The 16,285-nt window shown below is 40.1% G+C and overlaps 1 protein-coding gene across 1 annotated transcript; it reads right to left on the minus strand.

Moving 5' to 3' along the window:
• Positions 1–14,189: 14,189 nt before the first annotated feature.
• LOC148096260 (uncharacterized) lies at positions 14,190–15,120 on the minus strand. Its single transcript, XM_087836382.1, has one exon. It carries the CDS (start codon positions 15,118–15,120, stop codon positions 14,257–14,259), a length of 864 nt encoding a protein of 287 aa, XP_087692508.1. The 3' UTR covers positions 14,190–14,256.
• Between the last annotated feature and the right edge of the window lie 1,165 nt (positions 15,121–16,285).

Below are 16,285 nucleotides of genomic sequence, written 5' to 3' on the forward strand. Positions count from 1 at the left end.
ACATGAGGTTATGGGAAGGTGGTTGCTATGGAGCACCAGCCGAATCAACAATGGCAGTCCACACTCTGTTTTTAGTCATGGGGATATTTTCCTAGCATTGGGGTCAGTACAGCGAAAATCCCCAAGGCCTCATAACCCGGTCCTTCTGGTTTGATGATAAAGTCTCATAACTGACTATCAGTTTGCTTTCTAATGAGTCAGAAGATCAGAAGCAAGACTTGATACAAGCAGAACATGTGCTCTAATATTGAGCAACAGTGTACAGAACATGACTCTAGTTCAGGATGAAAATCAAACGTGTCCTGAATATTTACATCCTACTGGACTTTCTTCCCCAGTTTCATGCTGAGATTGTTTCAACTGACTCGCATATTTAAACAGAGAGCTGAAAATGATTTAAGCAGGCAAAGCATGGCAAGATTTTCTTCTCTGCACTAAAGTGAGTACAAATAGCAGGAAAACCATTATAGAAAACAATCTCCTTGGTTCTAATAACGTTTTCTCTGTTATTTAGTGTGACACGGGTCTATGCTTAATGCAAGCTGAACCACAACTTGCCAGCAGAAACTTAAATTAGCACTTGAATGCCTTGGAAATTCACCTCAGCTCAGCTGCTGTGCTTGGAACTTAACAATTCCCACTGGTAATGATTTGTGGCTTTGATAATTGTGATTTTTATCAGGTGTATTCAGAAAGAATGTGACTGCCAAGATAAGGAAGAAATTGAATTGAGTTTTAATAGAAGCGTAGCGTATTCATTCATGACTACAATATGCACACTCATGGATGCTCTCACTCACAAATCACAGATGAACATGTGCTTTTCTTTGATGTTGGCATGCTGCTGGTCTATGCTGGTGACAGTCCCCCACAGAATGTCTCACACACACACACACACACACACACACACACACACACACACACACACACACACACACACACACACACGTGTCACTGTCAGTCAGTCTCGTTCGGTGTCTCCTGTACAGTACAGAATGCATTCAGCTTGTCAAATTTACATAAATCTTCAATCGCTGGCAGCGCTGTATGTTTGTAAGTTTTCTCCCCAACAAACACAGCAATGTCGATGAAACGTTTTACACCGTCGAGGGCAACCGCGTGTGCCTTTGGTTTCATTCTATAATACTGGACTTATTTTTCTAAGAAGGTTTGAACTTTGAGAGTGTTTAAACAAGAGAGAAAAGTGTGAAAGTGTTCATGCCTGTCTGAGAAAAGTGTATAAAGTGTGTAGTGAGGGGTTTTTACAACCTTAAAACATCTATAATAAATGTAAAAAATAAAGCTGACTACTATCTCGGGTTATTTTTAGTTCAATGTCTCATTGTACTGTGAAATGAAAGCATAGAAGAAACAACCAAGCAAAACAAAAATAAATCAGGAATCTTTTTATAAACCAAAATGTTTTACAAATTTTTGACTCATCAAAGTCACCTTTTCCACACAGTGGAAACCAAATATTCTTAAGAAAGTTCTTCACTTGTAGGTTGCTTTGCTTTCACTCTTCTACCTTTTTCCTCCACTGTAGTTCTGGCATAGTTTGAACTTATGTGATTTTTCATCTGTCTTGGTTCAGGGTGCCTCTCACTTTGTACGAATCACCAAATCCTGGATCCCGCAAAACAGCCCCAGGCCATCACTCTTCCTCCTCCATGTTTGACAGTTGATATCACACACTGTGAAAGAATCCTCCTATTCGACAGCGTGCAAAAATCCTGCAAGATTCCAAATTTCAGTAGTCTGACTGTGTTTCAAGTTCCAGGCAAGCCTCTTTTTCCTATTGTGGCGTCTCACTAATGGCCTCTCTTTACATTTCACACTAAAACCTGTTTGCAACAACCACTATAAAAGCTGTGGTCTTTTAGGTACTATGATACTCAGTCCCTCTTCTATTGTTAATTGCCTTTTTCTTGCCATTTTTATAACAACACAGTACTTTTTGCAATACAGTACTGTTCAAATAATGCTCATGAAGGTATGGTACCACATTGTGTTCCAACACTGCTTTATGCAGACAGAGGGGGTTTTAAATAATACAGAAAAGTTGGGACAGGAATTGATAGCACCACATTTCAAGGCTTGATCAACCTCTATTGCTGCAGAACTGCTTTAAGTTGTTAACCTTTCCTGTTCCATGGAAAAGGCCTTTTTATATATAACTCATAAATGTACATTTACATGTACATTTCAAGCTTTTCATTGGACATGAACTGCTTCAATTTCTACCTGTCGCCATCCAAGCAGGCCCATGCATCTGACAAGACTGCCTCCTGGACAACTTGCAGATGAAGCATTTCTGGCCTAGAAAACCTGACTGACAACATGCTAGAGAGGTTATGCCTCTCAGGTGGCTGGGGAATGTTTCCGTGTCCTCCTAGAAGAGCTGGAGGAGGGGACTGAGGACAGGGAGGTCTGTGCATCTCTGCATAGACTACTGCATCTGGAAACTAGAACTGGATAAGCATTGGAAAAAGAATGAATGGAGAATGGCTGTACTTTAGATAGCAGGTGATAGGTTATTATTCATTATCACCAGAAAACAAAAGGTTGTTTATCACATGGGCACATGCAATGCCAACTGCATGTGAAATACAGAGCAGCCAGGGGCAGCTTGGCTCCTCCTAATAAGACGCGTTTGAAAACACAATTTGTAAAGTTTTATTTGCTGCACCTTTTTTTCTGTATCTTTATTGTTATACATATATAAAATTAGGCTCTTATAGTTGTGTGATTCATTCAGAAGGATAGATATTACCATTTCACTTTAAGTGAGGTGTTGGCATGCTATTTGTTTCAATGCTCAATTATAAAAACAGGAAATAAAATATTAACAATCACAAATGTCTTTCGGCAATATTTTTTACTTGTTTTTTCCTCTATTATAATTTAGATTGATATTTTACTCTCCCTCTGTCATTTTCCAGGTCTATGAAAGATGCACAGACTGTTAATCTTGCTAGTTACTAGGGAAAGTAACTTTGGTTTTATTCAGAATTCTCTTGTTAATGTGTTGCTTCCGTAACTGGATACCCAGCAAGATTGCCAGTCTTCTAGCTTGCTTACTTGCCACAAGTGCACTGTGCCACCTACCAATAGAAAGGAAAAAATAATGTGCACATTTCCACGAGAGAAATCCCACACCTGATTCTATCCTAGCCTGCTTTTTACATCCAGCACAAAAACTGCAATCGTGGTGCTTTCGATTGTACTCAGAACTCGGAAATTCTGCCTTCTGAATAGGAAGATGTGGGTAACACCAGACTGCAGATGAGCTGCTGCATACAGGGCTTGATGGGGACAAAAAAATCGTCCCGGGCATTTTGACTAGAGACTGGCCGCCATTATAGGAAAAATCATAAAGCCTTTGAATGAAAACAAACGCTGTTGTGACAGTGATGTTCACTGTCTTGATGGTATATATGTATCAATCTATCAACTGTTTGTTGTAAGACTCAGATAATTATTTTTTTTAAAAGTGAGACATTTTAAATGAGAATAAGAAAGTATTTCCTTGTGCCCCCCTTTCCCTTTTAATGCCCTACCTGCCCCCCTCGCAACAGCTGTCAGCTACTTAGAAAAGGATCCTGGTGTTATTTGTCTCTCAGAAACAGTTCATAACTTCCCTTCAACTCATTCATGTCACCTAAAAGGTAAACCTGTTTCTCCATCACCTGTTCAGCTCTGATGATTCAGTAAGGACATCTCCTGGTTTCATCTTCATGTTTCCCTCTCACCACATATCCAAACTGACATCATGACCAGCAGCTTTTTTGCAGCTGTGGCTCCAGCAAACATCAGCTGATAGTAGAAATTAATATTAAATAAATTCTAACAACAGCTGATCAAGCTTAAAAGTGCTGCTGTTGTTTACCGCGACATCCGCTGGTTTCCTCTTTCTGGCGCAAAGTGGGCGATAAACAAACAAGAGAGAAAAGCCGATCAGCTGATCATTGATCAGTTTCATGATTGAAGTAGAAACAGGAGAGAGAGAATGAGAGAAGAAGAGGCAGCTGACAGCGTAAAGACGCAGAAAAACTCCAGCTTTGTGTCTTTTTCCATTCTAGCTGAAGTACGGGACAAACTGTTCCTTTTCACCTCAATAAGAAACGCGTAATATTTTCTCTGAATACGAGACGATTCCATTTTTTATGGGGCGGTTGGCAACTCTAATAATTAACCTTATGAGCAAAATAAAGTTCAACATCTTCATAGCACCCACCCAGCTGTATAGAAACTTCGTCATGCTAGCTAGCACGCAGTACGAAAAAGTCAGAATAACGAAAATAAACTCCACCTAAACTTGGTTTATATCTGACCCAGATGGACTGCAGGTTATAACTTCTTACCTGAAGTTCAGTTCACCTGACCTTCTCGGACCAGCGGCCCCTTCGGGTCTCTCCTCTTGCCTCCCTTTTCCTTCATCCACCTGCTGGCCTCCACCACTTGCTAATGTTATTGAATCTGTGGAAGCTCCGCGATAGCCACCCCACGAAGTAACGAATAACGAGCCTATCTAAATCCCAGTAACGAGTAACGCGTTCCTGGTTTTGGCATAATAACTAGTTACCGTGCTCGTTACCACAATAATAACGTAGTTACTGTAACACGTTACTTAATAACGCGTTAGTCCCTACACTGCAAATAACTGTATGCATAATTGTAAGAATTAGGATAAAGTGAAGCTTAAATGTTTATAAATATTCTAGTTTTTGTTTTTTTACTTAAAAAAGTGAAATTAAAAGTCTTTGTGTGTTCACATGCACTGATGACATATCATCTGTAGTAACAGAATTATTGTAAAAATGTAAAGAAATAAATATTAGGTTTTGAGAGCTTGAAAATGAAGGCAACAGGACTACTTTAAGTTTGTGAAGACTTATGAGCTAAGGTGTGGGTTAAGGGCGAGACCTTAGCCATCATGAGAACTATTGAGGTCACCAAGTATACTATTGAGGTGGTCTTGTCGTAGCACTGGAACTTGCACGGTAGACATTTTATAGTGAAGTCTCTCCTCACTGATGTCCAACAGGACATAGACGGGAAGGCGCAAAAGGAAGCGGAAAGGAAATGGTCTTTGGACAAAGTGAGACGTTCTCATTGTTAGTTTCCTTAAAGTATAACATACTGAGATTGATTTCCAGGTCACCGGCAGGATTAGAGAGGACAGAGGAGACAAAGAGGCATAAATTGGAGAAATAAGAAACATGTTGTGTGTGCCATTGCTCTCTCCCCTTAAGGCCCACCCTTTGTCTCCTGTGGAGACAGTGTGCTGGAGACTCTGCTCAGCAGTCACAAAGTGTAAAAAAGATGGTAAGAAGATTTGGTCAGTGGGTCAGTTGTCTGGTGCTGAAAGCTTCTGGTGAGTGGTTGTGTTCTCCTGTTTAGCTTTAGAAAGTCATTTTGCTGCCATGATTTTGCTCTTGTAGGAAAAGCTGTTTCTCCCTATTTTAACCGCTTTGTTTTCCTGAATCAGTTCCTTGATCATTTTTCTAGCGTCATGACATCCCCCTGTGACCCTGAATTGAATAACAAAATAGATAATGTTACTTCTCTAGATCATTTTATGGTAGTGCAAGTTGATCAGATTTTAGAAAACCAGCGGCTAATGCTTAAACTTGGAGTGGCTGTAGCCCAGGAGGTTCTATTAATCAGAAGGTTGGTGGTTCAGTCGCTGGCTGCTCCAGTCTGCATGGCAAAGTATCCTTGGGCAAGATACTGTCAGTGCGCTAAAATGTAGCTTGCCATCACCAGTGTGTGAACAGGTGAATGACTGAATGTAGTGTAAAGCGCTTTGGGGTGCTTAGGGACTAAGTAAAGCGCTATACAAATACAGGCCATTTACAATTTACCATACTGAACTTTAAGTTGCTCCCGAGTGTGACAGTTAGATAGAAAGCTTGGAGCACAGAAAAAAGTGCTTGTGTAAATGAGGCTTGTAGTATAAAGTAAAGTAGAAAGGCTATAAGAACCAGTCCATTTACATTTCATAGCTATATTTGTTTGGACATTAGGACCATTAGACAGCAACCCTGTGCAGTAAATTAACATGTATAACAAGTATATAGATGTAGATGTAGCGAAGGTGACCAAACACTAGAATTCATCAGTGAAATCTAATTCAATGTAAAATAAATAATCAAATCAATAAATACAAATAAAAGTTTAAGACCTCTGTTTTGTGCTTTCCACAAAATTAAATACACAATAAAATATCTGCGAGTTCTGAGTGTAGTCATTTTAATAAGATGTATGTTTTACGCTGAAATTGGCAGCTCTCCCAGTTCCTCCGTGCCTTTAGTCAAATGCATAATGAGTTTATGCCCATGACATTTTTAAGGAAATAAAAGCTCTTCTTTTTATGATTGCACATATAATAGATAGTATGAGTAAAGTTCTACCTTTCACTGGGTTTCGCACTGACATAAACTATAATTTCTGTTTTCTGTTGCACTTGTACATTAAACTACAGGAGACGCATGCTAATGATTTCCAGAACAGGGCTTTCAATGTTCATAATTTATTCTGCATTAAAAAAAAATGGATGTTGTAAATGTGAATCTCCTGCTGTGTTGCTGGAGGCAAACAGCAGGAGATTCACATATGCCAACTGTGTCTATGAATCCCTTTATCCCACAAACTGTGATGCACTGATTGACTTTCTCTGCAATTTGAGCTAAAGTAGCTCGTCTGTTGGACTGGACCACACGGGCCAGCCTTCACTCCTCACCTGCATCAGTGAGGGTTGGCCACCCATGATACCATTGCTGGTTCACCATCATTTCTTCCATGGACCACTTTTGCTAGATACACCACAGAAGAGCCGCAGTTTTTGTTATGTGCAGGCTGTGTGCAGGCAGGAGTGGTAGTAGGAGGATCCAATGTGCAGACACTCTGAGGCGGAACGTGAACTCAAAACAGCTTTAACACTGGAAGTCCCAGGCTTTTCTAACCCAAGTCAGCCAAGTGGAAGCTAAATTGGCTAGTCTTTTAGCATCAATTCACATGTAAATTAGGTTGTTACTTGAGGAGTGGGGGAGTGGGGGTGTGTGAATGATTGCCCAGATAGCAAGGAGACATTGAACAGATGTTGATTTTCCATCTGAACCATCAGAATCGTCAGGCTTGAAATGTCAACACAAAACCAATGTTGAAACAACATTGAAATACTGATGAAACCTGACACTGACATTGAGGAGCTAAACAATGCAGAGGCAGCTCTTCAATCATAAGAGGCAAATAAGGCAATGGTAAGTATATAAAGGTTATGTACACTTTGTAACTATAAAGTGTAATAGCTGTCAGATGTGATTTAAATACATAACAACGGCCTGTTGATTAAACACACAAGCACTTGCATACACATTTAAGACATGAGACACGCTAATTCCATCTCTTAAAATGTGTCTATAGGTGAGACGCTTTGCCTTGATTGGAGGGACCACACTGGAGGTGCGAGTCCGCCGTGTAATGGCTTATGCCATTACAAACGAGCTGGCCACGGTACTCAACTGGGCAGGGAAAAAAACCAAGGACCAGACAAAGCAAAAAATGGCATTTAAAGATACAGCGCTCTGCAAATGCATATATGGTGGTAAGTTTTACAGTTTTTTTGCTATATTACTTTGTCTTTCTTAATAACAAGACTTTCATGTCCGGTTAATCTGGAGATGGAGTCTTTGGTCTTTGGCTTGTTTAGTCCTCGGGTTGTAGTTGTACAGCCCGAGGACCCCATGTTTATTTTGTTTTAAAGGATACACGGCACACCATGCTAAGACTTATCACTTTTTCTGCTCATAGCTCTTTGGGAATCAAATGCGGCAGTTTGCAGATTTACGCCTGGTGACTTTCATGTTTATCAGCCTAGGAGTTTACATACTTTCTCCCCGCTGAAGACAGTTAACAAGAGCTTATTCATGTGCTCTAATTCACTTTTTTTGTTTGTGTGTGTGTATTTTTTTCCTAGATGGCCTGACGCAGCAGTTAGGGGCAAACTCTATGTCCGAGTTTGTCTTTGCACAAGCAGTGCAGAAATGGCTCCGATACGCCCCAGATCGTATGGGTATGGGTGGTGCAGGACGCACATCATGCATCCCCATCCCAGAGTAAAAAATTACAAACTTCTGTGAAACATATAAATGTAAATAGGAAACTGTCTTTTAATAAAGTATTTAGCAAACGAAACATGCCTATTGACCTTTTTTGTTTATTTTTTTTCTCTGTTACATCACATGCAATGCTTTCTTATTTTAGGATATTAATATTGACATGATACATTGTGAGACATTTGTTGTTGTTTTTTTTTATAAAGGGTGTCCAATTTGAGGAATAAGTACAATTATGTGTTTAGGTGGTTTAAGTATTGATGGAAACATGCAGTAGTTTAGTATTGGTTAAAATACCTATAAAGAAAGGTAGATTTCCAGTCATGATTTAACTGTTGTTTTAATAAAAAGCAACTGTGCAAAAGAGGTGGAAAATGAACACCATAGCTCAACAGTGTTTCAATATCAGAATCTGACATTGTTTCAATGTCAGATTCAATGTCAGGTTTCAACATTGATTCAACATCAAAACCTGACGTTGTTTCAACATTAAAAAAAAAAATCTCCAAAAGTCACCAACTTGGAGTGGTTAGTTTCCTGAGCCACAAGGAAACTTGTGTTTCAGTTTGCCATCTTAGGGAGAAATCAACACACATGGGTGTTGCTGAAATTTATTGATAAAACCGTACAAAAAAAATAAATAAATAAAAAAAAAACCCAACCATTAGTACACATATTTACAAATAATAATAAAAAGTGAGTGAGTACATTTCAACATTTTCAGCAATCACTCACAATCCTGGCACTGCCATGGTATCTGTAGTCTGCATTTACCAAACCGAGACGTAAACCATAAGACAGAACACAGACAAAGAAACCAAAGACTAGAAATGATAAATAATGTAATAAACTCAAACCTCTGGGTCAACGACCCAGGCATCCTAACAGTTTTGGAGATGCTATGACCCAGTTGTGTAGCCATTTCAACTTGGCCCTTGTCAGACTTACTCAAATTAATTCATCCACTTGCCCATTTGTTCTTGTTAGCAGAGACGGGTCTTCCAGCAGAATCTGCATGAATATTGAAGATACTTATTATCTAGACGGAGCAATAATCACACGTGGGGCATCAGCTTTTACCGGAACATTCACACCAAAAGGTGACTTTGTTTATTGAACTCTTGCGTATACTCTGCAGCATAACAGGAAGCATCCTTTCAAAATAAAATCACAACAGATGACAATGAGGGCATACCTATTAACTAGCTCAACACCCCCACTTGCACTCACATTGTCAGCTTTACATGCATTCCAAAAGAAACAGTTTTTCTTTACTATTTGTTTACACTCCAAACATATATTTCTCAAACTTCAATAACTTCCCCTTTGTTGCTGGCTTTGTCATAACATCGGCCACCATCAGACCTGTCGAACAATATTCCAATATCAAATTTCCAGCATTAACTGTTGATCTTACAAAATGATACTTGATATGGAAATGCTTACACCTCTGTCTGTTAACAGGATTCCTTGCCAATGCGATAGTCCCTTGATTGTCCTCAAAAATCTTTGGTGGTCCCTTTTGATGCTCAATCATGCTTTGCAACAGTTGTGTCAAGTACAAACATTCTTGTGTTGTTGCTGCCAAAGCTATGTACTCTGCTTCACAAGTTGACAAGGCAACAGTTGGCTGCTTCTTTGTACGCCATGACACCAAATGACCTTCTTCATTCAGGCTTATGCAGTAACCTGTAGTACTCCTCCTGTCAGTCACATCTGCAGCCCAGTCTGAGTCACTGTGACCTTATACTCTCAAATCTTTGTCACTTTTCCTGTAGCACAATGTCTTGTCTTTTGATTGTTTCAAATACCATGTTTCACAGTAGTCCAATATTCCACAGCTGGTTCTTTGAAGTGCTGTGACAGCTTACTTACAACAAAACTCAAATCTGGTCGTGTGCAAGAGGCAGGCACGTGCAGAGGGGGGGGCTAGAGGGGCTTGAGCACCCGCCCCTTTCCTGATGGGTGCCCAAAGTGCCCTTTTGTTGAGGCAACTTTTTAAAAAAAATTATTTATTTTTTTTAATGTGTGTGTGCGTGCGGAGTCCTGTCTGTGCCCCTCAACAATAATATATACTATTAATCACAGTTTTGCTAAATAAAAGGATCTGGCTTGCATCAGTCACATGATCACATTTAACCAATGATCGCCCTTGACGGCAGAACGCGCTGGTTACGAGCCGGGAACGAGCTCACAAAGAGCACCCGCATTTTTAGCGGTCCGGAGCTGTAGGAGAAACACAAGTTAACTCAGAGACACAGACTGATGCGACAAAACCAGTAAGTAGGTGTACAGCGTACACTGTAGTGTATAGCACACAGGAGTATTAGCTTATTACGTACACGTTGGTAAGCTGTCTTGTTGCAACTGACGAACTGAAACAAACGAGCGTGCTGTGTGTGCAACAGCGCGAAGAACATTACCTGTCCTTTTATTAACTGCACAGGTAGTGCTGGTCATAGCTGCTAGCTACCTGTGTAAGGCTGTCATGGGTCTGTAGCTCTGTCACCGTTTTAGGGAACATATTTAGTTTTAAAGTATTTAGAACATATTTAGTTTTAAAGGAAGTTTCCGGGCTTTTCCTGCCTTTCTGGAGGGATTATATTTCACTAAAAAACGATCTAATATGCATGTCCACATAATTATGCATTATTATAATTATAATATATTAAAAAATACATACATTAAGAAGCAGATTATATTAGATTTATATTTTAAATAAGACAAAATTTGGTTTTTACAGCAGTAAAATTATTGTATCTCTACAGTTTAACAAAGCTTTGCCCCTGCACAGAGTGGATAGTGAAACAAATGGAATCATAAATACATTATTTCATATTTATTACTTCCCCCTCCTCATTGCTTTATTATTGTAGCTCCAGTAATAAATAATAATGTAAGGATTCTGGATCAGCACAGTGATGCCCATAGTGTATACAGTATTGTGAAGAAGGTCTAAAATGTCACTGTGTGTGCGTGCATTTGTGTGTTTTATTTAGATGGATTAAAAATATATATATTACTCATGATATAACATTGTCCAGACATGCCTGGTAAGGACATGAGGAGGGAACAGTAGGAGCTGTGTGAGGCTACTAAAGGCAGGGCTATAACATTTTTCTGTCATCATTTTATTATAGATTAAGTGCAAGAGTTGTTAGGTGTGGATAATTAGATTATAGTTTATTGCAATAGCAAGTTGTGCCTTGTTCTCAGATAGACAGCAAGTGGAGAGTGATATATGAAATGATGGAAGGAAGAAGAGAAGCAAAGAGTGATTCACAGGCAGAGCCTAAATTATTTCTCACAGTTTTTTGTTGCCTTATGGTTCCAAGCGCTGTCACCAATCTTTGCATTTTGTTATTATCTCATGATACTTGTTTAATCAGCTACCATCTCTCCTATGAACTTTTTAATGTCTACATTCTCAGATCAACACAGCCCTGCCCTTCCCATATTAGATTCTTGATGAATGTGTATTGTTGTTATTCAGCCTGGTTCAATGTGCCCCTTTTTAACTTTGAGCACCCGCCCCTTTAAACCTCTCTGCACGGCCCTGGCAAGAGGTCAAGTAAATAAGGCTACCTACTGCCTCTCTGTACATTCTGACATTGTTCATTTTCTCAACATCATCATTGTAGTTCAACTTTTGTTCACAAGGAGTTGATCTTGGTTTACAGTCTTGCATTTGAAATCTTTCCAGTATGTTTTCTACATATCTCTCTTGTGACATTTTACACAGTCTTTGGTTTGCTCAAATCAATACCAAGAAAATGTTTGAGTTTCCCCATATCTTTCATTTTGAACCTTGCAGTTAGCATTCCCTTCACAGTTTTCAAAACCCTTTCATCACTGGCTGCAATAATAATATCATCAACCGATATGATCATGATCACTTTGTCTTTTCTTGTTTTCCTTGTGTAAACACAATGATCTACAGGACTCTGCATGAAACCGTTCTCTATCAAATAGTCATGTAATGTCCTGTTCCAGTTTCGGCCTGACTGTTTAAGCCCATAAAGTGACTTTTCCAGCTTATAGACCAGTTTCTCATCTGTTTTTCCTTTTACTTCATAGCCTTCTGGCTGCTCAACATAAACATCAAAATCTATTGGTGCATGCAAGTATGCAGTTTTTACATTCATCTGATGCAAAATCAGGTTTTCTTGTATCGCACACTGCATCAACACTCTTATGCTAGTCAGGTTAGCAGTCGGAGAAAAAGTTTCATCATAGTCTATCCCAAAACACTGGTTGTAACCTTTAGCTACGTACCGTGCTTTATATTTTTCTCATCCATCACCACTGTTTTTCTTCACATACCCATCTACCCCCCACTGCTTTCTTTCCCTCAGGTAAGCTTGTTAGGGTAAAGGTGTTGTTCTCTTTTAAGGATTGCATTTCCTCATCCATAGCTGTTTTCCACTCTTTAGAGTTGGGTGACTTTACAGCTTCACTGAATGTCACAGGTGAGTTACTTATTTTATTGTATTTATTTATTTATTTCACACTTGGTACAACAATTCAAACAAACCAACCACACTTTCTATCAAAAAGCACTACAACCATGTGTGAAAAGGAGCAAAAATTATAAATTATAATGAAGTGAGTTCCACAGTCGTATACCCCTAACCGTTGGACTCATTAATCTTTGTGTAGTCCTAGCTAACTGATGCTTAAAATAAAATTTCCTTCTGCTATCTTCTCCCCCTGAGCACAATAAAAATACTCTTTGTAACTTAAAGGGCAAAATATTATTTTTAGCCTTAAGCATAATTAATAGTGTCCGTAATTTCACTAAATCTCCTAACTTTAATAATTTCGATTTTAGAAATAATTTATTTGTATGTTCTCTATATTTAACATTATGAATCATTCGTATCACTTTCTTCTGTAATAAGATTAGAGGTTTTATAGTATTCTCATATGTATTCCCCCAGACTTCAATACAGTAACTAAAATATGAGAAAAACAATGAAAAATATAAAATGCGCATTGTTTTATAGTCTAATAAATCTCTTACATTTCCCAAAATATAAATGTTTTTAACCATCTTCTTTCTAATATACTCAATATGTGATTTCCACATCAAATTTTCATCTACTATTACACCCAAAAAATGAAATTCAGTAACTCTATCAATCAATTCTCCATCAATGGACATAATGACTTCATCCTCCTTTACACGATTGCCAAATATCATGAATTTCATTTTTGTCAGATTCAAAGATAATTTATTTACATCAAACCATATTTTTAATCTTAACATCTCAGAAGTCATAATTTCAACCAAATCTTTCAAATTCTCTCCAGAGCAATAAAAATTTGTGTCATCTGCAAATAAAATAGAATTTAACCTTTTTGATACGTCACAGATATCATTAATATATAAATTAAAGAGTTTAGGTCCCAAAATAGAACCTTGAGGAACGCCACCTACAATCTTCAATCTTTCAGATGTGTTACCGAGATAATGTACATATTGCGACCTATTTTCTAAACAACTCCTTAACCAAGTCAATGCCACTCCTCTCACACCATAATTATACAATTTAGAAATCAAAATAGAATGTTGTAACGTATCAAAAGCTTTTTTTAAATCAACAAATACCCCAACTGTATATTTATTATTATTGGTTGCAGATGAAATATCGTCAATGAAAGTCAACAATGCTATGCCGTTGATCTATTTTTACGAAATCCAAATTGATTTTCATTTATTAGTTGATATTTTTCAATAAAACTATCAAGTCTTTGCGCAAAAAGTTTTTCGAGCACTTTTGAAAACGGTGACAAAAGAGACACTGGCCTATAATTGTTAAAACTATGCTTATCTCCTGATTTATATAAGGGTATCACTTTTGCCACTTTCATTCGATCAGGAAATACTCCTGATTGTAACGAAAGATTAAAAATATAGTGTGGCAGGAATAAGGCACGGTGGGTCCAGGGATCAGTGTTTTCAGACATTTTTTATTCACAACCCCACACACCACACACCACACACACCTGAGTCCCCGTGTTTTAACGTGGCGGGCGTGATTGCGGATGCCGTGCAGGTGCGTCCGCCCTCCCTGCACGCCACCGCAGACCACGCCCCACCACACACCCCCATCGCCCGATTGAGGCCGGGGAGTCATCCGGCCGAACCTACTCCCCACCGGTTCCCAACCTTGGAACAGAGCAAAGTCCGTTGCGGAGGCCGCCCACACCTCCAATGGCGGCGAGCCTTGTCCGGGGGTCGGCCACGCCTCCAGCAGCAGCGGCGAAACCGGTCCGGAGGCCGGCTACCCGACAAGCCGGCACGACCCCGCCGGCCCCGGGAGGGGCTCACTACCCGGCGCATCTGACGCTCCGGGGCAGCTCGATCCTCGACCTCGGGCACAGGTCGAGCAGGCTCCCCTGGCACGGGGACCGCCATCTCCCCTCCCGGTTTCTCCACCTCTTCCGGCTGGAGCGGCTCGTCCGCCGCTGGCTGGGGCGCTGGCGGGAGCGGCTCCGGCAGCCCCTCCCGCGACTCCTCTTCCTCAAGCCGGTGCAGACCCTCGCGCGCCTCGTCTGCCGCCTCCGGTCGGAGCGGCTCGTCCACCGCTCCCGGCAGGAGCAGCCCTTCACCCGGCTGTTCCCCCTCCTCCGGTAGGCGCAGATCCCCGCGCGCCTCGTCTGCCACCTCCGGCTGCTCAGGTGCCCCATGCGGCTCCTCCACCGCTTCACTGTCCTCGGTACACACCTGTGGGGGTGGCGCCCAGGCCCAGAGCAGCGCCGCCAGCTCCCCAATCCGTTGCAGGTGGCGCTCGGACTGGTCCTGCAGCTCTGCCTCCTGGCGACGCACCTCCGCCGCCTGCTCCCGCTGGGCGGCCCAGAGGGAGCCGGCCACCCTCTGGGCCAGCTCCTCCACTCCCTGGCTCCGATAAGAACCCGCCGTGCCGCCTCCTGGGTTTCGGCACCACTGTGGCAGGAATAAGGCACGGCGGGTCCAGGGATCAGTGTTTTCAGACATTTTTTATTCACAACCCCTCACACCACACACCACACACACCTGAGTCCCCGTGTTTTAACGTGGCGGGCGTGATTGCGGATGCCGTGCAGGTGCGTCCGCCCTCCCTGCACGCCACCGCAGACCACGCCCCACCACATATAGCAAAGAGGAATACTTATACAATCTAAAGTCTTTTTAATTATAACCATGTCTATACCATCACAGTCAGTAGATTTTTTATTTTTACAATTTTCTACAATTGCTACTATTTCTTTCATGGTAGTATCAGCCAAGAATATAGAATTAACCATTCTATTTTCTCCTTTCCAGGCTTCCTCATATTCTGGGTCGTCATTTTTTCTAATTAAATTTGCTAAAGTGGGTCCAACATTTACAAAAAAGGAATTGAATTCATTTGCTACTTCAGTCTTGTCATCGACAACTTGATTATTCTTAATGAAATAATTAGGCCGATCTAAGGGTGTGTTCTCGTTACCCAATACCTCCTTAAAAATATTCCAAATGCCCTTAATATTATTCTTGTTTTCCTGAAAAAGTTTATTGTAGTAGTCTTTCTTGGCTTTCCTCAATATTAATACCAACTTATTTTTATAAACTTTATATTTCATTTCCGCATTCTTAGTTCTCTGTGTTATATAATCCCTATATAAATTATTTTTCTTTTTACACGCATTTGCAAAACCCTTAGTTATCCAAGGTTTTATATTCTTATTCTTTTTCTTATACTTAAATGATACCAATGGACAATGTTTATCATACAAGGCCAAGTAAGTATTTAAAAAAGCTCCATATGCAACGTTGACCTCATTAACATAAACTTCCTTCCAGTCCACTTCCATGAGATCTTGTCTAAACTTGTTAATTGCCTCGTTATTTCTTAACCTTCTATGACTCACGAAACCAACTTCTTCCTTTCTTTTCATATTTAAATCAAAAGTAAAAAAGACTGGTAGATGATCGCTTATATCATTTATGATGAGGCCACTCATAATATTACTCTCCAAGCTATTAATGAAAATATGATCAATTAATGTTTCTGATTTATCCGTTATTCTACTCGGCTTTATAATTAAAGGATAAAATCCTTTACCAAGTACGAATTTAAAAAAATCTGACGCAGCCTTATCATTTGCCTCTTTACAAAGATCAATATTGTAATCACCAC

Source organism: Neolamprologus brichardi, chromosome 23 (genome assembly GCF_056152115.1).
Source record: "Neolamprologus brichardi isolate AB-2024 chromosome 23, ASM5615211v1, whole genome shotgun sequence".
Classification (NCBI taxonomy): Eukaryota; Metazoa; Chordata; class Actinopteri; order Cichliformes; family Cichlidae; genus Neolamprologus; species Neolamprologus brichardi.

What these genes read in the sequence shown, in the direction of transcription:
- LOC148096260 (XM_087836382.1), bottom strand. Translation starts at nt 15,120, where the DNA reads ATGTCTGAAAACACTGATCCCTGGACCCGCCGTGCCTTATTCCTGCCA.